The 25,083-nt window shown below is 43.0% G+C and overlaps 1 protein-coding gene across 1 annotated transcript; it reads left to right on the top strand.

Annotated features, from left to right (window-relative positions):
- Nucleotides 1-982: 982 nt before the first annotated feature.
- LOC146008970 (beta-microseminoprotein-like) lies at nucleotides 983-25,083 on the top strand. Its single transcript, XM_083148849.1, has 4 exons — nucleotides 983-1,119; nucleotides 13,639-13,738; nucleotides 18,987-19,092; nucleotides 24,824-25,083. The coding sequence occupies exons 1-4, from the start codon at nucleotides 1,087-1,089 to the stop codon at nucleotides 24,951-24,953; spliced, it is 369 nt and encodes a 122-aa protein (XP_083004975.1). The 5' UTR covers nucleotides 983-1,086; the 3' UTR covers nucleotides 24,954-25,083.

The following is a 25,083-nucleotide window of genomic DNA, read 5'->3' as shown; positions in this document are numbered from 1 at the left end:
CTCCCCTGCATGCTGGGACATGGCGAACCACAAGTCCCAGCATGCGGGGCATTAATGGGGCTGCTGGGACTTGTAGTCCACCTGTAAAAAGAATGTTAAAATGACATTTTTAAATAAAACACACACAGAAAATAAGAACTTTATTACACACACACACACACACACCTCAATTTTGCACCAATACACTTACCGAACCAGGGTCCTGCACTGCCCTCCCTCCTCCAGAGCCAGCACACCCAGCACTGACAGCGGGGTGAGCCGGCTTTCTCCGGCGCTGCTAACAGCTTCTATAGCGCTGTCCCAGCACTATAGAGGCTGATAGTGTCTTTGTCTATAGAGGCTACTAGCGTCTTTGGCTCTATGCATCTCCATGGAGACACATCAAGCCAACCACACTAATATGTAAAAAAGTGTCGCCCGGCTGTGGCATGACACCGCGAGCTGTTGGAGCCCGGTGCTAGTTTCAAAATACGGGGGACCCCCAGATTTTTTTGTCCCCCGTATTTTTGGAAGCAGGACCGGTCCAAGAGTCCGGGGCTGGTTTCAGAAATACAGGGGACCCCAACACTTTTTGTGACCCGTATTTTTTGAACCAGGTCCGGATCAATGAGCCCGGGGCTGGTTATGCTCAGGAGGGGGGACCTCACGCCATTTTTTTTTTTTTTTTAACACGATATCACACATTTCCTCAAATTCGCACATTTTCATGACTAAAAATAGCATTTTCATGACTAAAAATCGCACATTATCGCACCTTTTTTGCCCAGATTTTGCTTTTCATTAAATATGCATATTCCAGCAAAAAAAAAAAAAAAAAATCGATTTTGAAAAGTGCGATATGGTGCGATTTTGGAACGTGACTAAAATTCGCATCCTATTAAATGTCACCCACAGTGTCTGTTGTCATGAAGGAGTTAACAACAATAGTAAACCATAGCACTAAATGGTCTCCTTGCCAAATCTGATGCAGTGGTCAACATTTGCTTTTAAATTTCTAGAGAAATGGCAATCAATAGAGATTGAGAATGATCAATATTGACCAATCGTGGGCTCCACCGAGCTTAAATAGCACATTACAGGGCCATTATGTTCAGTCGCTGCAGAGAACATTTCACGATGGTAAGTTTATTCTGCTTGGTAATAGTAATACTATCTTAGACTGAACAGACACATTTCAGTTGACTTTAATGGATGTTTTCAGGGAGTTTATGGCTACAGTATTATAGTATTTAAAAAAAATAAATCAACAGTCAATATCACACAAAAGAATTTCATTATTATACATTTTAATGAGTGATGTGATAATATCCTATGTGATAAATCATACAAAAATTGTCGTTTCTAACTATGAAGTACAATAAGCAGGAAAATATAATTACTGTATCATTATTAATATATCTCTATATAGGGTACTTGTTTCCTAGCACGGCCACAACGATCATAATCGCGGTCATCGGGGGTAAAATCGTGGCCATCACGGGCATCGCATGCGCAAAAAAATCGGGTGCGATGGGCCAGACGCGATGCCCGCGATTTCCCCATAGAGAACAATGTTAAATGCCTCAATTTACCCGCGATGACCACGATTTCCCATAGGAAACAATCCTATTACCCAAATTATCATAGTAACAATGGTAAATGGGCAAAAAACACCCCTGAACATTGAAATGTCCCCCCAAAAGTAGTTTACGCCACCACGTGATCAACGTGAACCCGAAGCGTGGCGAGCGCAGCGAGCCCGCGAGGGGCGGCGGTACGCGTCCTCCGACCTTTTCATACCCCTACTATCCACTAGGGCGTGGAGTGAGAATAGAATAGTGTGGCGAGCGCAGCGAGCCACCGAGCCCGAAGCGTGGAGAGCGCAGCGAGCCCCGCGAGGGGACGCGGATACCTGTGAAGCCCGCGAAGGGACGCGTTTACCTGTGAAGGTATCCTCGCTGCGCTCACCACGCTTCGGGCTCGGTGGCTCGCTGCGCTCGCCACACTATTCTATTCTCATTCCACGCCCTAGTGGATAGTGGGGGTATAAAAAGGTCGGAGGACGCGTACCGCCGCCCCTCGCGGACTCGCTGCGCTCGCCACGCTTCGGGTTCACGTTCATCGCGGGGTGGCGTGAACTACTTTTGGGGGGACATTTCACTGGTCAGGGGTTTTTTGGGGGCTTTCTGGCCCATTTACCATTCTTCCCTATAATGATTTGGGTAAATTGACCCATTTAACATTGTTTCCTATGGGAAATCGGGGTCATCGCGGGTAAATTGAGGCATTTAACATTGTTCCCTATGGTGAAATCGCGGCCATCGCGGGTGGACCATTTAAGCATTTTTAGGCGCACACGACGCGACCGACCCGATTTTTCACTGTTTTCAATGCATTTCAATGGAAAAATCGGGGGCATCGCGTCGGTCGCGTCGCAGGCAACTAAAATTACCCCCGATGGCCAAGATTTGTGGCCGTGCTAGGAAACAAGTACCCTATATAGTTTATTTATTATTTATTTACAGTTTCTTATATAGAGCAGCAGTTACCATTGCGCTTTACAATTGTATACACAGATAAAACAAACTGGGTAATAACAGACAGACTTGGAGGTAGGAGGGCCCTGCTGCAAGCTTACAATCTATAGGGATATAGGAGGGAAACACAAGGACAGGCACCAGTAATAGCATAGCAGTCCCACCAAGTTACAGAAGGGAAGCTATATAATACATAAGTGCCTCAGAGGGTTATGCATATGGGACTTAAATATGGTAGGCTTGCCTGAAGAGGTGAGTTTTCAGGGAATGCTTGAAAGTTTGGAGGCTAGTGGAGAGTCTTATTGTGCGTGGAAGTTTATGTACTGTACTATTGTTATTATTACTACTACTAATGTTATGTAAAGTTATTTATGTAAGTAGTAAGTAGGGAAATCAATCATCAAGGTTTTAACACAAGGAAACAGAAAACACAGGTGGGATGCAGATAGATGGAGCTGGATGTTGGCATTACGTTACAGTATATTCATTGGCATCAATTCTTGTCCCTACAAATGGTCCACATATTACATTTAAAAACCTACACAGATTTAGACTTACATAAACAAAATTAAAATAATAGTGAATATCTAACACCTGTGTTGCCCGGTTACCAGATCAGGCAAATTAATTCATCAAAGTCCGGATGAAGAGGGCACAGCTACTTATTTACATCAACATGATATCAGACAATCACTGATTGTCACCGCCGCAGAAACCTAGGTTATTCCCTTGTGAACCCGCGTCAGTGGCAGCCCAGCAGCTTACCTTGGTGTTGGGCTTGCCCCCAGCGTGACAATCGGTGGCCCTAGCGGGGGGGATCGCCGGTCCCGGTGCTTGTAGAGGATGTCATCTCCAAGCGCCGCCTCCGTTTACACTGCAAGTAGGCACCGCAGTGTAAACGGTGCAAATCCCGGATCCGACCTGGCTTGGATCTGTGTTTCAAATGCCGGGTCGGATCTGGGATTTGGGTATAAAAGGGGTATTAATCTGTCAGTCTGACAGATACTAAATATAAGGCATTAAATAATTTGTCAGTAACTGCTCTGATACTGTGTATGGATTACATTCAGACAGGGGCATAGGGAGAGTGGAGCCGACGGAGCGCAAGCTCCGGGCGCCAAAGAGTAGCAGGGTGCCCAGGAACCACACTTGTTGCCCGCTGATCTGCCCTCTTGATGCCGACCGCCCGTCCGCTTCGGCCCTTTCCCCTGCCAGATGCTGACCGCCCATCTGCTGCGGAAGTGCAGTGTCTCTGACAGTATTACAGAGACCCTGCACCCCGTCCGCTGCCACAGAGAAGACAAGCTAGAGGTACTCCCTTAGTTCTAGCATCTGTCATACTGACAGACGCTAGAGGTGCAGGAGGACCTCTAGCGGCTGTCTCCTTTGTGGGGGCGGCCATCTTTGGAGGGGCACAGGGTCTCTAATGCTGTCAGAGACTCTGTGCCTCCGCAGCAGATGGGCGGTCAGCATCTGGCAGGGGGTAAGGCGGGCAATAAACAAATTTATTTCCTCCGGGGCAACTCACATTTAGCTCCCTTTGGGCAACGAGCATGTAATCTCCCCTGGCTACGAGCATGGAACCCCTGGCCACAAGCATGGAACCCCTATGGCAAAGAAAATGGATACCCTTGGCAACAAGCATGTAATCCCTTATGGCAACTACCATATAATCCCCCTTGACAACAAGTATGGAATCACAGGCAACAAGCATGTTACCCCTGGCAACCAGCAGGTGTAGGTAAGCCAAAGATGGCGAATAGGAGCACTGGTTCTATGTAATTAAAATATCTAAATCGCTGTGCACTATTGCTGCCCCTTGTCAGAGGTTGTGTACCTCAAAACAAGACAAGGAAAGGAAAAAGGACATCCAATTTACACTGACATGTACTTTCAAGGGGCGCAGTCGTGCTCAGCACAATAATTAGCAATGTGTTTAAATGATAAATATAAGTATCACATATATAAACAATGAGAAGTGCACTTCATAAACAATTACATTATTATTATCACATACAACACAACAAGACGTACAACACATAACATAAAGAGGCATATCAATTAGTCTCGCAACATCTGGTATGAGGCTAGAATGGTTTTAAATTAAGGCATCAATTGGTTTTAACTGATCTGTTTTATATTTACCAGTCCTGCACAGAATTGATGAAAAGTCTCTTTGGTGGTGGTTATATCCAGCTCAAGCAATGTCCAATTTCATATGAACAATTTACCTTCTGATTGAATGGAGGTACTCTCCTGATGTTTGTGGAGAGAGCTATTCGCCAACCAAATACAGATAATGTCCGCTCCTATAGATGTATCAGCGGCAATGAGATTGCGGTCACTGGGACAGGCTGTTTATGATCAGCGGATCCCGACGTCGGGTAAATGACTGTCGGGATCCCGACTGTCGGGAACCCTTCCGGCACCCCCTTTCTCCGCCTGTGTATAACTTCAGTGGCTTCCTCACAACTGAGTGGTGCAAAAAGATACTGTGTGTGTGTGTATATATATAATATATATTGGGTGTCATTTTGCATGGCTTTTTAATACACATATATATATATATATCCAGGCAATGGACCGGCACTTTCCATGAAAATCACAACCAGCGCTGCGTGCCTTTGTAGTATAAATATACAGCAAGGTTCCCAGACATCCAAACAGGTCCCCAGGAACAACACGTCACTGCAGCATCTCCAACATGAAAAATCTTTAATGCATAGCCTCAACGGCTTGTTTCGGGGAATTTACCCCTTTATCAAATTCCCTGAAACGAGCCGTTGAGGCTATGCATTAAAGATTCTTCATGTTGGAGATGCTGCAGTGACGTGTTGTTCCTGGGGACCTGTTTGGATGTCTGGGAACCTTGCTGTGTATATATACGACGAAACGCGTCAGGGCGTGGCCTACAACGCTCCTACCCATCTCACAGCTGACGTCTGGTTCCTGGTAACCCCTGCACGCCTCCCTGCAAGCCAGCATAGCGGTGTCCTTGGTGGTTCCTTGTTCCAGCGCCTAAGTGTGAGCAGCTTAGCCTTTGGCTACATTTTAAACCTTGTGGTACCCAGTCCACAGTGCTTTTACTTATGGTACGAGTCTGTATTTGCCTGTACCAGGATTTTACTATTGTCCATTAAAATTGTTTATAAGTGATATTGCACCATGAAGCGCCTTCTCTCTGCCTTCTCCTAGATCTCTTCCTCTCTGTGGATTCCAGAGACTTCACCCTATAGAGAGAAGCAGCTGGCGCAGGGGTTCACGCCTGTTCCATTCAAAATAAATATATATATATATATATATATATATATATATATACATATACACATATATACACACACACACACACACACACATATATATATATATATATATATATATATATATAATTATTATTATTTATTCTGCCTGCGCTCCCGCTGGGGTGATGGAGCTGCTTGCGAGCAGGTGAGCTGTGGCAGTGTTCGGAAGGTGGTGGAGGGGGTGGAACAGCAGCAGACGTACAGGCAGGAGGGGGCTGCGGACGTACAGGCAGAAGGAAAGGAGGGAGAGTGGACGGACTGATGGGAGGCTGGGCGGGTGTTCAAGTGCGGCGTGAGTAAGGAGCAGGGGGAGGGAGAAGGGGAGGGAGAAGGGGAGGCTTGGGGCGGTCCACGGGCTGAAAGTGTATAATCTTTCAGACCGCGTTGCGTACACACAGCGATAATGGATGAAAAACCATCCATCATCGCTGGCATGCTGGTAAAACCAGCAGATGGTGGACTTTGCTAGCGATGATGCGGGAGCACGCATCATCGCTAGTCTGCCAACGGTGGCTCATACACACTAGGTGATTTTCAGCTGAAAATAGCTCAAAACTGCCAAAATGATCGATTTTCAGCTCAAAATCATCAAGTGTGTATGGGCCTTTTGTGTCACTAAAGTGCCATGGGAGGGGTTGCAAAATTTATAATTACACCATTGCGTGTAAAGAGTTAACCTGGAGCATTATGGTGTGTGGCATAAAAATTAATTGGTGTGTGGTATGTGCAATGGGCATTATGGTGTGTGGCATTAAGTTACTTAAGCATAACGGTTTGTGGCATAAAGTCTAAAGGCATTATGGTGTGGGTCATAATGTGTAACGGGCATTACAGATTGTGTGGCATATTCTGTAATGGCCATTACAATTTGTGTGGCATAGTGTCACCACCTGGAAAAAGATTACTGTATATCCGAATGAGAAGCCATGGATGAATAGGGAGGTTCGGCTTCTTCTAAGGGCCCGTAACACTGCCTTTAGGGAAGTAGCCTATGGTACAGCTAGGGCGAATCTGAAGAAAGGTATTATCGGGGCTAAACACTGCTATAAGCTAAGGATAGAGGAGCATTTGGCAAGATCTGATCCCCGCCGTTTATGGCAGGGTATCCGGGTTATCAGCAACTATAAGGTAGATAAAACTAGCTCAGCACTTGCTATGGATGTCTCCTCTCTAAATGAGTTGAACCATTTCTATGCACGGTTCGATAGAGACAACAGTGAAAGGGTGACTAGACTGCCTTCCTCTGGCCAATCTCTTGTATTAACATCTGCAGAGGTCCTAGCTGGTCTAAGCCAAATCAATGCAATTAAGTCGGCTGGACCAGATGGTAAACCGGGATGGGTGCTGAGGGCATGTGCTGAGCAGTTGACGGGGGTATTTACGGACATTTTTTCAATCTGTCCCTATCTGCGTCGATTGTGCCTGCTTGCTGTAAAAGCACTACTATAATATCGGTGCCAAAAAATTCTGGGTTGATAAATTTGAATGATTATCGTCCTGTTGCTCTCACACCGATAGTCATGAAGTATTTTGAACAGTTGGTGTTAATACATCTGAAGGCTGGTCTATCACCATCTTTGGATCCATTTCAGTTTGCTTATCGCAGCATTGATGATGCAGTCTCTTTGCTGATGCAATCTGTATTATCACATCTGGATAAAAATAACACGTATGTCCGACTGTTGTTTGTCGATTTCAGTTTGGCGTTCAATACGGTGATACCAGCTAGACTAGTCTCTGGACTTGGGGATTGACAATTCCATGTGTAATTGGATAGGGGACTTTTTAAGTGATAGGCCACAGGTGGTTAGAGCAGGGACAGACAGTTCAGGCTCAGTTACGCTGTATAATTTGGTACCAAAAGGTTGTGTATTAAGCCTGTTCCTTTATTCTATTTTTACGTCCGACTGCAAGCCGGTTTACAATTCCAATATCATTATTAAATTTGCCGATGATACAACATTAATAGGCCTTATTGACAACAACAACTAAACGGCAAATAGAGATGATATTCAGCATTTGGCTGAGTGGTGTTGTGCCAATAATCTCTTTCTTAACGCCAGTAAAACTAAAGAGATTGCGGTGGATTTTCGCTGGAAAAAATCTAACCCGGTTATGCCGGTACAGATTAGTGGGAGTAATGTTGACCGTGTCTCTAGTTTTACATTTTTGGGTACTCATATCTCTGAGGACCTAACATGGTCAACTAATATTAAGTGTCTGGTAAAAAAAGGCCCATCAACGCCTTTTTTTCCTTAGGATGCTGAAAAAACAACAATTGCCACTACGCATATTGGTAAATTTCTATCGCTGTGCAGTGGTAAGTATTCTGACCAGTTGTTTCTCCGTCTGGTATGGAAATTGTACCGCTGCAGAATGGAAGCTAATACAGAGGTCAATTAAACTGGCCAACGGATAATGGGTACTACTCTCCCTGCTGATGATGATATTCAGAGAAAGCACTGTCTGTGTAGGGCGCTCAATATCTTAAAAGATAGAACCCACCCGGCTAATGGGTTGTTTGTGTTTTTACCTTCAGGCAGATACTAGTTGTATGAGGAGTAGGACCAGTAGGATGAGGAATAGTTTCTTTCCTAGGGCTATTTTAAAACTAAATGCTAATTTGGGTCATGGGGGGAGGGTTAATGGGACTTAAGTTTTATTGTTATTTGTACGTGGATCATTCAGATTTTATTGTACAGTATGTACGTATGTGGATGGATGGTAAACTGAGTTTTGCCGCCCTAATTTAGGGTGATGACAATAAAGCTGTATCTAATCTAATAATGTGTAAGGAACATTACTATAAGAAGGAAAGATGACTGGGTGGGTTGGGGGTGCCAAAACATACCATTGCTCCGGGCACCATGTCACCTAGCTACTCCTCTGCATTCAGATAATCAAAATATTTAACATTAGAGATGATGGGGAAATTTACTAAAGGAAATTTGTAAAAAATAGGTGTATTTGTATCCAGAAATACACTTATTTTTGACATTTACTATCCCGAAAATACGGCTATTCGTATTGATGTGCTATGAATTGCCGTATTTTCGGGATAGTAAATGTCAAAAATAAGTGTATTTCTGGATACAAATACACATATTTTTTGTACAAATTTCCTTTAGTAAATTCCCCCCGATATGTTTGTTAACTAATTTTACAAAAACTGAACCATTGATCTAATATTCACATTTACCTGTTATAAAGAAAAGCTGTCATGATTGTAATATGTAGTAGTAGGTCAAAGACAATTATTCATGGTTGGATCAGAAAGGTTTACTGTATGTAGACCACTACAAAGTAACATTATGCTCTAGAAATTAAACACCCCGGTCATCCCCAATCTTTGCTGGTTGTATGTCTTTTTCTTGTTTAATGATCAAACGACTACAGCAAACACTCAGCTAATAATTACCTTGCCGAGCCAATAGTACAGGAGCTTTTTTTACAAAGAGTTGAAAATATATTTGGTCAGTGTAAAGCACACTGTCAGAAAAAAAGCTACCGGTTTTATTATTTGTCTTTTTTTTACATAAAATTATACTTTATCACAAATTACTAAATTACAGCTATAAAGAATCTTAAGATAACTGTTAACTATGCATTACAGTGCAATGGATAAACACAATGGCCAGGAATCGGGATGTAGTAGGAGCCATTTTTGGTCCAATTTTGTGAAATATACAATTATTCTGCAGTCACCAATTGTAAATAGTGTCCAGCTGCATTCCAAATGACTGTATGTTACACTGCTTGGCTAGGATACACTTTAGCAGAACATGTTTTATGCAGATACAGTCACAATTACATAGATGCTGCTTGTACATCCATATTGCACAGCGATGCGCATAAGATGCATTTGTACAGTACATGACCTATTTTGACAGGTCAAAGTATATTTTGCAATTGAAAGTTACAAATAATTTGAAAAATGTTTGTTTGTTACAAATGTACCTAATTGTGTACTTGTAAGTGAACGTAAACATTGTTGAATAAAACTTATGACCCCCTCAAAAAAAAAAAAATCCATCTCTATATTTGTCTGACTTTCTAACTCGGCCGCCATTACATCCCTGTCTGCAACTGTTACACTACAGGTTGAACAGCGATTACTCGGCATAGTCTGTTCCAGCACTGAGCTGGATTACCAAATTTGACGGATTATCGGTGGTACCTTCAGAAAGCAGAGAGCCCCCCTCAGTGTGACCTCCGTAGTACCAATCCGCAGCTTGTCTTGCGCGTGCAGATAATCCAAACTCCCACAGACTCCCATAGTCCCTTCTACATCTAACAACCTATCAATAATAATTTCCCCCTGGGACCTGATGTGTCCGGATTAAAGGAGATTCCGGACCACCGGTTGCTGGAAAATCAGCGGTGTACCTGCATATGGTGCATTCCGGTTGTCTTAAAAAATTCAGGTGCTTCCTACTCTAAAAATACCATCAGAAGTCAGAGCTGATTTGCATTCGGAGTGTTACATTGGCCGAGTTCTGGTAAACAGTTGACATTCTAACGTTGACTTTGAGCAACTTTTACCTGTCGACTAAAATTAGCTTCCATTACATCCCGGCCAATATCATAAAACCCATAACATCACAAGTCAAATAAATAAGATAATGAACAATTAAATAAAGTAAAACAAGATGGGGTCAATAAAACTGTGCAAGGCAGTTGCCTACCAGTTCTGATACAATACATTCATAATCAACAATGAATACAAATAAAATACATAATCCTAAAATCAGTATAATAATATCACCACCCTTAGTAAGCCCAGCAGATACCTTACTTGGCTTCACAGACCCTTCAGGACAGTGCCGATCTGTGTCTCCCAGCTGCTGTTGCTCACAACCTGTGGTACAGCTTTCTCTAGAGATCACAAATGGGGATGGGTATGTCTGCTTAAATCAGTGTCAATATCCCAGCTCTTAGGTGCTTCTAAATAGGTCTTTAATGCATTTCCCCTCCTGCAGTAAGCGTCAGCGGCTTCTTCAGAGAGAGTGTCTATACATACTCTCTCTAAAGAAGCAGTCAGTCCTCACTCTACCTTCCCAAAGTCTCCCTGCTATGGGAGGGAGGGGTGTAGCGGGACCCAGGCCCACACCGGGACCCAACATGCCCGGGCCTGGGTAAAGAGGACCCATGCCCTGTCTCTGCGCCACTTTAGATATTTTGACCTTTTTCACAGACATACAGTACTGGGTGTACACATACAGCGATGGGCTCATGATATATCGGCCATTTGAGCAAAATGCCAATATATATATTACTTAGCATGTACCAGACTGATACCACTTTCACTTCGCTAAGCCGGGTCGGACCTGGGATTTTGACAATTAACCTGGGCCACCCATTATACACAGGGCAACCCTGGTTTAACCCTTCTTATAACCCGGGTTGAAATGCTGGGTTCGTTGACCCAGAATATTCAGTTTGGTCCTTTCACACCGCACCACGGCCCAGGTCGACCCGGGTTATAGGTGCAGTGTGAAAGAGGTAAAGCAATAAGATGTTTATTTCCCTACCACTTTACTTTCACTGTCACACCTCCCAGCACCCATGTACTGCATACAGTACATGGATGAATTACAGCCAATAAATGACACACACACACACTGCTCAAAGATTGACAGTATACAGCGATATATCGGCAAACTTCATTATGCCGGTATACCGGTTCAAGCACTGCACTTATTTCTTTTTTTATGTAGCTGCGGCTCTGAATCCCAATCACTGTGGCCAGCAGTGATCGTACGACCCACAGCATCCACACTCCCCACCTGGTGGCTGCTTGCTGGACAAAATTTTCCATCATGTGATATCTGTAGCAGTGCTGCTGGACTGGCAGGTGGCTCTGTGGTATATGTACAATGATACACCATTCTTAAACAGTCATTACTGTATTAAGGGATCAATAGCACCCAGTAAATTTTGGGCATGTACTATATGTTTACCAGTCCCTTGATCTGGCTGTTTCATAACGGTTATGTGTCTGCCTATTTCCAACTAAGTATATCCTGCTGTTTCCACTACACCTAAAGGTTACTCAGATGTCTGATGATCAAACAGTCGATTGGTTGAAGCAGCAGCTCAAAGAAGCCTGCAATGGGTATTTTTTGTTACTCACGGCGGGAGTCCTGTGGCATTTGCATATTTTCGCACTGCCGCTACTTACAAAGATGAAGAGTTGGATTGGAGTGCTCAATAGATCTAAGATCTGCTTTGTAATGATAGCAGGGCCACCAAGAGCGGGAAGCAGCGACAGCCTAGTACACCCTGCTGTATGCTGGTCTGGTGGGGAGGGTAGCAAGTGAACACCCCTGGTTGAGCGTTTACGTGCCCCCAATTCTAAACACAGCACTGCAAATACTTTTTTGTATTTTTTTCTAAGGGAGTTTGGTGAAATAGTCACTAGAATGCTCCCTTGTTTCAATGGATTAAGGGGGTGATTCAACACCGCTCGGTAAGCAGCGGTCATTCGCTGCTTACCGAGCGGCTTAATGTCGCCTCGCCAAACACCCACCACTGAATCCCCTCAGTACCATGCGAGAGGATGTGTTGGCAAACATGCGTCCGCTAGCAGGAGAAATCATTTGATGGTCGCCGACCATCAAATGCTTTCTCCTGCCTTCAGAGGAATAAAAGTCAGTAGAAATGGACGTTTATTTCCTCTGCAAATCCAGGAAGGCGGTCCCGGAGCTGACGTCCAATGGGAATGCATTTTCATGGGGATGCCCTTAAATGCTGGGTGTTCCCGAGGTCCAGCGCCATCACCGGTCTCTTCCCTCTCCCATTCTGTGTCGCAGGATCTGTTTGCACATGATAATCTGTACTTTGTGGCACAGGGTGCAGCTCCAACCACATCTGAAATCTGAATTAGGACTGATGCTTTTAAATTTCAAGTTTAAAGAAAATATACCCTAAGGGGGTGATTCATGTTGGCTCAGTAAACAGAGAAAATCGCTGCTTATTGGGTGTTGAGACCATCGCTAAATCCCCTTGGTACCATGCAAGGGGATGCATTCACTAACATATCCCCTCATATGTGGTCGCTAGCAGGAGAAATCATTCAATGGGCGTCCCCATAAGAACGCTGGGCGTTCCCATGGGAATACAGTCGAGCCGATGTCTGCCCCGTCTTATGCGATTTGCGAAGGAAATAAAAGTCAGTTCAGAATTACTTCACTTTCCAAACGCTGGGGAAATCATTCGATGGTCGCCCATTCTCCTGCCTTTTGAAATAGACGCCACAAAACACTGGGCGTTCCTGTGGTCCAGCCCCATTTCTGCCTTTGTCCGCCTCCTGCCCTCCCTCCCCGCAACGTACGGCCTGGCGAGTGTGTAAATCGCCACAGCAGTTTGGTGCTGGGGTTTGCGCATGCGCAGAAATGCACCATCTGAATTTGGCCTCTTCCGATCGTTAGGGAATAAGTGTGAAAGCAGGAACAATTGCTTTATCTAGCAGCATGAGATCATCAACTAGAATCATTGGTCCTGAGCAGCGGAGGCTCCTACCTCGCCATAGGAGGGAGTCACTGGGAGTCAAAGTGAAGCCAGTTCAGACTCACATACAGCATCTACTGTAGCTTCACTAAGACTGAGCAATGTTGCGGATTATCCTTGGGGGGGGAGCTACAGTCCTACAGACCATGGGTAAACAAAAAGGCACTGGTACTGTGTATTATTACATTTGTATTGGATTCCCTACACAGTGATTGTACAAAACATTTTTTTCTAAAACTCCAGTCTGACAATGTGAAGTCATTAAAATTACTTTTGTTTTTATGAGTATTTTTCTTTCATTTGAATTCTAGAAATATATTGCGGGTGTTGTGTTGAGTGCCGGAGTCCTTTTCACTGTGTGCAATGCCGCTTGCATGACAGAACTTCCTAAAGAGGGTCAGGAAACAGAGGGTAAGTTTATACTGACAAATGAATGAGAATAATATTAAAGTGTACATAAATTACAGTACAATGCAATTTCCGACAAGTGCATGGTAGGGCAGTGGGCATGGCTGAGCACTGGGCTTTAAAAGCCCATTCAAAAAAGCTTTATAAGTGGCACCTATAGAAGTGCCTCAGTGACTGGGACATGCTTTTTGCCTATATGAAAGCATGCCCCTGTCACTGAAGCAGATGTGATTGGGCAATCACATCTGCCTCAGTGACAGGGGTGTGCTTTCATATAGGCAGAGAGCATGTCCCAGTCACTGAGGAATTTCCAGTGCCATTTCTACAAACAGATGTCCACTGACTTCTCCAGTGCTCCTGCCGCTGGGCCGCCAGTTGTGCTGCAACTTGCTGGCTCCTCTCTGCCTGCTTTCTCATCGATGATAACTGTTGCTGTTGCCTTCTGCTGTCACAGTATATAATAGGCAGTGGCGCCGGCAGCTGAGGTCAACGGCCTTAACACTCCCACAGTTTACTCCTTCTGGCAGTAAAGCAGATCTCAGTGCAGTATGGGACATGGGAAGCAGCATGTAAACTGCTCTTGCCTCAGCTCTGCCTCCAAGGAGATCTGGAGCACCACCAAACCCCACTCTGAGGCATAGCCCAATGCTCCTCCTGGAGAAAGAGTCCATGTTTGCCTCTTGCATCCAGGGCACGGTGTACACACTGTCCAACCCACCGGACACCCTGAAAGACAGCTGCCCAGGATCCACAACCTGCATGGCTCAATGGAGTATATGAGCATCTTAGCCAGCAAGGCCCAGGTCCTGGTTATCAATATTGGGGGCACCATCGGATTGCCTGAATGAAGGTGAAGTTGCAATGTGTGCTTGGGTAGGTAAGTTATTGCCTGTCCTGTGCCTCTACCTTGACCCATACACTGTATTCTATGGAGTGGTGCTGTCCTGTGCCCACTGATTTGTTTTTTTTGTAAGGGGGGAGGGGGTCGCTGTCACCCAATTCTAATACTATTGTATTAAAAACTGTTGATGAAATTATGTAATGTTTTCTCATATGATGCCAGCAAATGTAATTTTGGTCTGTAATGGTCATTTATTTATTTATTAACAGTTTCTTATATAGCACACACATATTCCGCAGCGCTGTACAGAGAATATTCAAACATTCACATCAGTCCCTGCCCCAGTGGAGCTTACAATCTATATTCCCTACCAAATGTACATGCAAACACAGACATTCTATGGTTCATTTGTTGGAAGCCAATTACCCTACCAGTATATTTTTGGATTGTGGGAGGAAACCGGAGTACCCGAAGTAAACCCACACAAACACGGGGAGAATATACAAACTCCGCACAGTAAGGGCTATGGTGGGAATAGAACCCATGACCTCAGCGCTGTGAGGCAGTAATGCTAACCATTACACCGTCTGTAATGCCCATTTAGGGCAACATTTTAATTAAAAAAAAAATTCAGTACAGTTAAAATTACCTTGCCACCTCACATTTCTCATATGCAGATACCAGAAAAAGCCAATATGGGCAGAAGGCAATTATATAATGAAAATTCACTACTGTTATTAATAAATGTACTGTTACTTCCACATTTGATTGTTCAGCACATCAAACCTACCATCATTGCAAGTGACGCTGAGCGATATGTTGGTCTGATCCATCTAACCAGACAGCATAACGCCCAGTGTGTACCTAATTTTAGAATGGGAAACTTTTAACTGTTCACCTCCTGCACAAATGTTTAATTAATGTATTTATGTTTATTTTATTTTTGTTAATAACTGAACATTTGAGATATTTTTACTGAGATGTGAAATACACTTCACATGTCATGTTGCTATGGGCAACCAATCACATCCTGTCTACCTTCTATCTATCTTCTGGGTGGTAAATAAATGAGAAGTAGTTTCTGATTGGTTGCCCATAGCAACATGACCTGTGAAGTGTATTTTACATCTTAGCAAATTTAACCCATTGTATTTGTTGATTGACATGGGTAGACTTTGTACTACTATATGATGTAACATGTATAAGGGGAACTACAATATGGTGCAATATAAATTATAGTGGTGTAATCTGAATAAGCTTCTGCTACGCACCTTGATGTGTACATAGATACTGAGGACTTCTGCAATGGAAATTTGGTAGCTTAAAAATAATAGGTACCGTATATGTGTACAGACATGACTTAGACCCGTAGTGCAGATCTGGCATTTTACTGTGTCATTCTGTCTGTTTCATAAAACCGTAGGGAGCAACATTTAAAATTTAGGAGTGCCAGAATAAGAGAATATTTTGCCCCCCAACCTATAAAAATGTTCAGACGTCCATGATAGTAACCAATGTGCTGTCCCTGTTACAGCTGCTGAAGTGAGTGCCTCCACTCATATATATATCATACCCCTGGTGCAGCGACGGAGCCCGCACAACAGCCTGCAGAGACCACATCATGCCTGTTGAGTACAGTGGCACTGACAGCCCAAGCTGTCAGCCACCACCAGTGTAGCGCTGCTGATTGTGCATGTAAAAATGGCCTGTGTACAGGAGAGGATTCCCCTCTTTAACAGATGTTTCAGGCATTGCAGGGAGTCAGGCACAGTCTATTTAGTGTTCACAACCCGGCGCTGGCTCCACCAAGCCAGAGCCTCACCAACCACTACATGTCACTGGCTCTAATAGAGCTTCTGCTTTAGTCCTGTTTGATAAATCTTGCCCTGTCTGTACCTGCTCATAGTAAGCTTCTGTATAAACTGCTGTATTATTGTGTCCTTTATGTAACTGCTCTTATTGAGCTTCTATGTGGAATCGGATATACCTGTGCTTAAGTGTCAATAAATCTGCTACTCTGCTACTGGCACCAGGGCCGGTGCAAGGCACCGGAGCGCCCCAGGCGAGTCGGGGTGGGGGCGCCCCGGTGCCGGGGGGGGGAGATTGGTACCTGTGTAAAAAAAAATTCCGTCCCTGCTGAGTGCTGGTGTAGCGGTGTCCGTGCCGCCGGGGGAGCCTGCGGCGCTGTTATTGTGATGCTCTGTAAAGCGCTGCGGAATCTGTGTGCGCTATATAAGAAACTGTTAATAAATAAATAAAATAAATAAATATAAGCTTGTCGCACCCGGTGGGGTCCCTACAGTGAATAGAAAATAACGCCGCGCGCATAGCGCTAGTTATTTTCTATTCACTGTAGGGACCCCGCCGGGCGCGACAAGCTTATACACAAAACCAGCGCCGCAGGCTGCCCCGGCGGCACGGACACCCCTACACCAGCACTCAGCAGGGACGCCGGGGACGGAAGGTTTTTTTACACAGGTACCACAGTGCTGGGGGTGAGGGGCGAACTGCCCTGCCGCCCTCCAGGTGCCGGCGCCCTAGGCAAATGCCTAGAGCTGCCTAGTGGTGGCGCCGGCCCTGACTGGCACTCTTCCACAGTCTGGTCCATGTACCTATATGTTTGTGTCGCTATTAGCGGCTATTCCACTTCCAGAGCCTTTCTGTCTGCCGCAGTGGTCCTGTACCAGTCTCACATGGTAGTGTGCTAAAGTTATTGTGTGTCTGGTCCTTCCTACTGTGTCCCAGTCTAACTCCAGTCCTTTATTTGCCTTGCCCAGCCTCTTGTAGCAGCTTTGTCCAACTTAAGACCTGGTGTTACCCCAACACCTGGTGGTTACGTTATGTTGTACCATGGAGCAGAACAATTAACACAAATCAATTGTTACATTGCTTTAATCACTTTGGGAAATGATAAGTAAGTAATTTTAATTTATATAGCGCACTTTCTCCAACAGGACTCAAGGCACTTTACAGATATTAAAAAACAATGCACATAATACAGAGGATGTTGGTGGTACAGTAACAGACAAATCACAGACAAACAAAAGCCTTGAGCACACAGTAAGCATAATGCAGGATTGGTGCAGCATTTTGGATAATCATTTCCATGGGTTGTGTACTCCACCCTGACAAGGTACCAAGTGCGGCAGCCATTTTAGGCACTCTGCGTAGGATTACCCTGGGTGGAATAGATTACCCATAAAAGAAATTACCCAAAATGGGTGATTTCAATGTATACTCAGGTCCATGTATTTTTCATCCCATCCACAAGTGCACTACATGAGGCAGCCATGGTGGGCACACTACGAAGGTTACACTGTAAGATGGCCAAGCCATACAACGAAGACAATGGAAAAAGGGGATTGGTGGTATCTGTGTGCACAATTTTAGCTGTAATGTTATTAGCAGCCCTCTGTTGACCGGAAAAAGAGCAAAAACACCCAATGTTTGGTGTAGCAAATGTAAGAAGAAATGGTCAGCAGAGATGGCGCATATAACAGTGCAGTGGATATGCTATAAATGATCTGGACCCAGTTCAGGGCACTATGATCTCCAGAATAACAATTTTATTTCACATAACAATAAAAACAAGAAAAACTTTTCATACAAAAGTGCAAATGCAGTTTTATAATGCAATTGAATGCATACAAACATCTGAACAGGGGCAATCAATGTCTTTATCTCACCGTTCTGAGGTGGTGCGGTGGGCTGTGGTGCTATATGATGGTAAGTCCTGGGATAGCAAAGGGTGCGCACCACCGCACAGGCTTGAATAGAGACAAAGGTAGATGGTCCTCCCGTCAGCGTGATGGCATCCTCATAACATGTTTCGGAAAATATTCCTTCTTCAGATGTGTGAGTTGAGGCCACATGATGTTCTTGAGTTTTGTGGTTTTAATGCAGTCCTTCAGAAGTAATATTGGTTTGTTGTTTACCTTCTGGTTTCCTTTGGTAGAACGCCGGTATAACGCTGCTAATAATTTAAAGCTGACCCTTTATAACTAGACCCTTCTTACACTAGATCCCTAGCGTCCTGAAGGACTGGCGTCCCAAGCTATACTGAATATATCAGCCAAAAGAAACATATGTGCATCCTGATTTAACTGCCCCTCCCAATACACCTCCCCCACCAGCAAAAGGTGCTGATCAGACATAAGAGATGTAAGATCAGTGACACTATCCCACTATTTCTAAGTTCTCGACATAGCACAGATATAAAATCACAATAGCAGCTTTATACAGTTTTAAATCAATAGTCTGCAGTAGATTTCTGACATTTGATTAATTACCCAATATGTCAGCAACAAAGGTAATATAAGATTGTATTAACTTTCCCACACATTTTACAATGATCATGATTTTGTATACATGAATGGTTTCTAAAATTTTGTTAATATATTTTGTTTCCAGGATGTTTCAAGGATGGTGAATACCATGAAGTTGGCAGCTCATGGAGGACAGAGAGTTGTATGGATTGTAGCTGCTCTCTAGGTGGAGAAATAAGATGTTGCACAGCGTAAGATGAATCTTTCCAAATATATATATATTTTTTTATATTGATATTGATTCAAATGCCCCAATTACAACCATGGCTTAAAAATGACCGAATGCAGCATCCAAAAAAACCCAACAAAATAGAAAAATAATTGTAACACATTGACTCAGATCAAATACAAAATATAAATCTGGGGTAGAGAAAAGGGGGCATGGCGGGTGGTAAGAGATGATCAACATGTTTGAGTGGAACAGCCTAGGTATTAGGTACTGTAGATCACAAATATAAAAGGAGGTTGGTTTATTGGTCAGTAGGCGAAAGGTCAGTGTTTTTCCTTCTCCCTAACTCCTTCTCCCTAACTTAAACTAAAGACACCAAATTTTCTACCATCCTGATAATTTTTCCAGTGTTATCTGCAGCTTTGAGTAATTTTTGTCCATGTTGCTATTACAAAAAATAGACAACAATATTTCAATTTCGCCTGGAAGGTGTCAAAAACACATGGATCACCGATTCACATGTTTCTTGCCATTTCATCCTAAAAAAAATGAAGAAAAGTGCTGATTTTTCATCTAGGCAATAGTCATTACTAATTGAATCCTATGGAACATGTAAGGAAATAAGGAACCTAACTTTGGGGGTTATTCTGGTTTAGTCCTTCTGTCAAATTCCTTTGTAGATGGACAAAACCATGTGCACTGCAGGTGGGTAGATGCTACTTTTGCAGAGAGAGTTAGATTTGGGTGGGGTTTTAATTCAAAGTGAGATCTATATTGCAGTGTAAATATAAAGCAGTAAGTATTTTCTCTGCACAGAAAATGACTCACCCAAATCTAATTCTCTCTGCACATTTTACATCTGCCCCCTGCAGTGCACATGGTTTTGTCCATCTAAGAAGGAATTTGCCAGAAGGATTAAACCAGAATAACCCCCTTTATCCTGGAAAAAGTAGATTTTTGGTCACGTCTACCAGAAGTGTAAAAACTTAATTTCTATAGCATAAGGGGGAAGCAGAAGTATACATTTTGGTCTCTGTCATTTTGAGGTACCATTGATAGTAAAAAAAGAGATGCAAAAGAGAGCAGCGCCTTTTCACTACAATGATTGACACAATTTATATTGAAAGTGAAAAATATTTATGTAAAAACAAATAATACAATAATACATTCAATATATTAAAAACTGATTGGGAATTGGGTTGCAAATATTGTGACTGGTATGGTAAATGGATGGAAATATTACCAGGGACTAGGTCTTTGGTCACTGTCCATAGATGTTAACGATGGAGAAAGGGAACACAGGTCCTCTCTATTCACACGGTCTCCTGATGTGATGCCGCTGGAGGAATCTGTGTAGGTCCAAATTATGGCTCTCTGGTAGCCCAAAGTCCTCTCTGGTGGTACGTCGTCCTTCTCAAGCCGCTGGAGGATATACAGTGGGGCAAGGTGATGGAAATCAGTGATCCAAATGATAGCTCCCTGGTGTCCCAAGGTCCTCTCTGGTGGTACGACGCCCCCCTCAGTCCACTGGAGGATGCACAATGGGACATGCAATGAAGGTGGGTGATCCAGGTGGGGGTATCCCAATGGTGTAGATGGGAAATAATCGGGGGGTATCCAATTGGGGGGGGAGGGGTAAATCAGGAAGCACCACAAGGTCGTAGTATATACCCACACTGGAGGCAATGGTAAAAGTACCCAAACGGTAGGGTAGTCCAAATGGAGCAAGTAATCCTGACCAGGAGTGAGAAACAACTGACGTGTTTCACTACTGGCTGTAGCTTTATCAAAGGTGATGGTGAGTCTGGGGGTTGATTAGTAAGCACTCAATTAGAGGCTGGGTAATCAATCAGAAGAACAAACAAGCAATATTTGTAAAAAACAGCATAATTAAAACGGTTAGGATACAAACATATGATAACTATAATTAGCATAAAATTAATTTGCAGTTTATAGGAAGGAAAAAGAGAAAAGAGAAAAATATAGTACAAAAGTTTTATAAGCAATCTATTTACTTCCGGGTTAGGATCACATGATCAATCACGGTCACATGATCGGCCGGAGGTTTTATACTAATGTATAAGATATACAACATATATGGTAGAAGGAATAGGCTGACCAATTCATATATATGTATATTAGAAAGAAGGTATTTTTACCAGTAGTAATTGTGGATGCTTGCATGGGAAGTACCACTCGATGTGTGCTATCAACTCCGGTGGAACGCATATGCGTTCCACCTCTATTTCCGCCTTTGATACTATTGTGCGGGCTTACAACAGTGTCTTCAGTTAGTGGTCCGCCGGAAGTAAATGGGCGGAAGTGACGTTGATAGCACATATCGAGTGGAACTTCCAACGCAAGCATCCACAATTACTACTGGTAAAAATACCTTCTTTCTAATATACTTATATATGAACTGGTCAGCCTATTCCTTCTACCATATATGTTGTATATCTTATACAGATGGGGCCGGGCTCTTCTTTGCTGGCGAATCGCCAGAACGTCACCGCTGGTGATCCGCCAGCAGCCTGGCTCACCATCTGACTGAGAAGCACATGCGTCTCATGCGCACGCGCGTCTCAGTGTCCATGCGCCGGGGGGACGGAAACCTGTCCGTCTCCGCTTCAGGGAGACGGACAGGTTTAGGGGGAGGCGGTGGGGACCCCGGGTGACCGCCGACATGCCGGCAGTCACCCGGGGGGAAGCCGTCGCGCCCCCTTTCGCAAAAACAGATGGCGGGTGGCGAGGGATGGTGGACGGCGTCGCCATTACCATTCCCTGCAAAGAAGAGCCCGGATCCATCTGTACATTAGTATAAAACCTCCGGCCGATCATGTGACCGTGATTGATCATGTGATCCTAACCCGGAAGTAAATAGATTGCTTATACAACTTTTGTACTATATTTTTCTCTTTTTCCTTCCTATAAACTGCAAATTAATTTTATGCTAATTATAGTTATCATATGTTTCTCTCCTAACCATTTTAATTATGCTGTTTTTTACAAATACAGTATTGCTTGTTTGGGTACTTGTTTCCTAGCACGGCGCCCGCGATTTTGATTGCATTGATTGCGGCCGAAAAAATCGCGTCGATCGCATCGCATGCAACCAAATCACGCGATTTTTACATTGGAATCAATGTAAAATGGTCCCTGAGACCCAATTTTACATTGACTCCAATGTAAAAAGCCCCAAAACCCCCAATTTTAATTGCAAACCCCCCTCATGGTTGAAATGCCCCCCCCCCAATGTGCATCCTCCAGCGGCCTGAGGGGGGCGCCGTACCACCAGAGAGGACCTTGGGACACCAGGGAGCTATAATTTGGATCACCGATTTCCATCACCTTGCCCCACTGTATATCCGAACTGAAAGTGGGATTTTTTTCTTGTGTTTGCAAGAGGAGCAAACCAAGGACAGTAAACACTTTGTGGGCGCACTCTTTAAATAATATCTTTAATTGTATGTAATGGAATTATTTTAAAACTTAACTTTTAATGGGAACTGCTTAAAAAGAGTTGGGTGCAATGAAAATTATAGTTTAAATAATGTTGGTTTTGTTGTGTGGTTATCTATTTTGAAGTTAAATACTTTCATCCGAATAAATCACTTTACACCACACGTTTTATGTATCATTGACCGTGTGAATAGAGAGGACCTGTGTTCCCTTTCTCCATCGTTAACATCTATGGACAGTGACCAAAGACCTAGTCCCTGGTAATATTTCCATCCATTTACCATACCAGTCACAATATTTGCAACCCAATCCCCAGGAGTGAGCAATTCAATTAGTTTTTAATATATTGTATTTATTATTGTATTATTTGTTTTTACATAAATATTTTTCACTTTAAATATAAATTGTGTCAATCATTGTAGTGAAAAGGCGCTGCTCTCTTTTGCATCTCTTTTTTTCCTATGGTAGAACTATTAGGGATGGACTACCCCTAAACAGAGCAGCTGCCTTTCTTTGAAGATCAGCTCATACTCCCAGGCGCCCTTGTCTTTGTCTCTAACGGGACGAGACCTTGTGTTACCATTGATAGTAAACCTTATAAGAATTTTCTTTAATCAATGTGTAGATTTAGCTACAGTAGACCCAACTGCATTTCTGACAACTTTTAGTACTCTTCATCTAGTTGAAGACCCAAGTGCTTCTTTCGCTGACTCTCATGTCTGTTCCCAGATTTGAGAGTGCTACTTAGGAGAATAGAGTGTTTTCATTACTTTATGGATGTTTTCATTAATTTTTGGACTCTGTGTAGTACATGCTATGAACAAGGTAGCCCTTATAAAGAAATAAATAACTATTTAACCCTTTGAATGCCAAGTGAATTTGTCAAAATAGGTGTAAAAAATTGGCAAGCAAACCTTTTTATTCACCATAATGACCTGTAATGTTTACCTTATATTGGAAATATAATCGCTTTTTCACAACATTTTTTATTTGAATTTATATAACAAATGTGAGTGATGCTGCCATTTTTAGCAGATATTCTGAAAATCTCTCACAGACATGTTGGCACTCAAGGGGTTAATAGACTTTAACCTTTTGAATCTAAAGGTCCAGTATAATGCAATAGCATCAAGCATGAATGAACATTCTAAAGATTTAATACAAATATCATAACTTCCAATATTCATACCTGAAAACACATTATACTGTAGATCACACTCCTGCTCTATACATGCCCCAACCATTACTCAATAAAGCACACTGCCAATTCCACTTGTGAACCCACATGTAAATAACCTCTTCCCCTATTCGCAAAGGAAATTTAAAATAAGAACATCCAGTATTAGAGATATGAACGTTGAATAATGAAAAGCTGAGATGGGCATGTTGGTGTAAATGTAATAGGGTCCGGGATTTCATCAGAGAATGTCCATCTTTTTAAAGTGGCAATACCTGTTTGGTTTTTGGTTTTGCCTTGTAATTGATTGCCACTATACGCCCATTCTTGGATGAAATCCTGGACCTCCGGCAATTTAGAGGCAGACATTCCACAATGCAACCTATTAGCCTACCTAGGGCCCAGCAGGTCCCAAGGGATAAAGAGATACTGGCCATTCAAAAGGTTCCCAGAAGAGCATTGCGTGACTACCACATGATGTCATGACATCACATGGATCTGTCCACACTCCCAAAGTCCCTTTGATGTAATTTGATAAGATAAAAAACTTTTGGACACACAAAATGGTTTCATCCATTGTATGTGGGGAGTCAGTTTACTTTAAATGTGACACAGGTATTAAGCCTACTTCCAAAAGACCTAGAGCCTTATTCAGATTTGTACCCAATGCCGATGTTCTTGTTAGACTGTGCACATGCCAATGGGCTTTATTAATGCTGTCTGCAATCAGAAAAAAAAAACCTATAGATTTTTTGAGGAAGGTCCCAAACCGGTATCTTGCCTAGGGCCTCATGTCAGACACTATTACATTTACCCCTCTGAATTTAGTAATTGTATTTTTTCCTCTTTTAACAGAGGTTTCTTGGAACATACACGTACTACTTTTGCCCTATATGCCTACATACTGTATGTCCACACTTATTTGGATGTTTATGCTATTGGTGCGCTGACAAGCACCTGATCACATAACACATTTAATTGTGGAGGTAAAATGGTACAGTATTTCACCTTTGTGACATTTGCAGTAATGGAACAGAGGAAGAATGTATACTTAAAGTCCCTACAGGAATAACATTTTATGTTTCTCTAATTTTATTGGTTTATTTATTTTATTTAGTTATGGTACACCAACAAACTATGACAAGAAGAAGTGTAAGTTCGTCTTTAACAAAACGACCTGTCAATTTGATCTGATACCCAATAAGGATCCAAGAAAGAAGTGTGAAAATTATGGACTGGCGGTATAAACATATTGTCTACAAAAGACACCTCCAGACTAATCTAACTTGTGAAGACACCAGATGTGGTTTATCTTGTACCAAATTGTCTACAATATAAACAATATAAATAAAAACCAGTATTTGCAAGCATTAAAAA

The sequence above is a fragment of the Crinia signifera genome, chromosome 6, assembly GCF_055691185.1.
Source record: "Crinia signifera chromosome 6, ASM5569118v1, whole genome shotgun sequence".
Lineage (NCBI taxonomy): Eukaryota > Metazoa > Chordata > Amphibia > Anura > Myobatrachidae > Crinia > Crinia signifera.
This window is presented reverse-complemented; position numbering and strand designations above follow the sequence as displayed.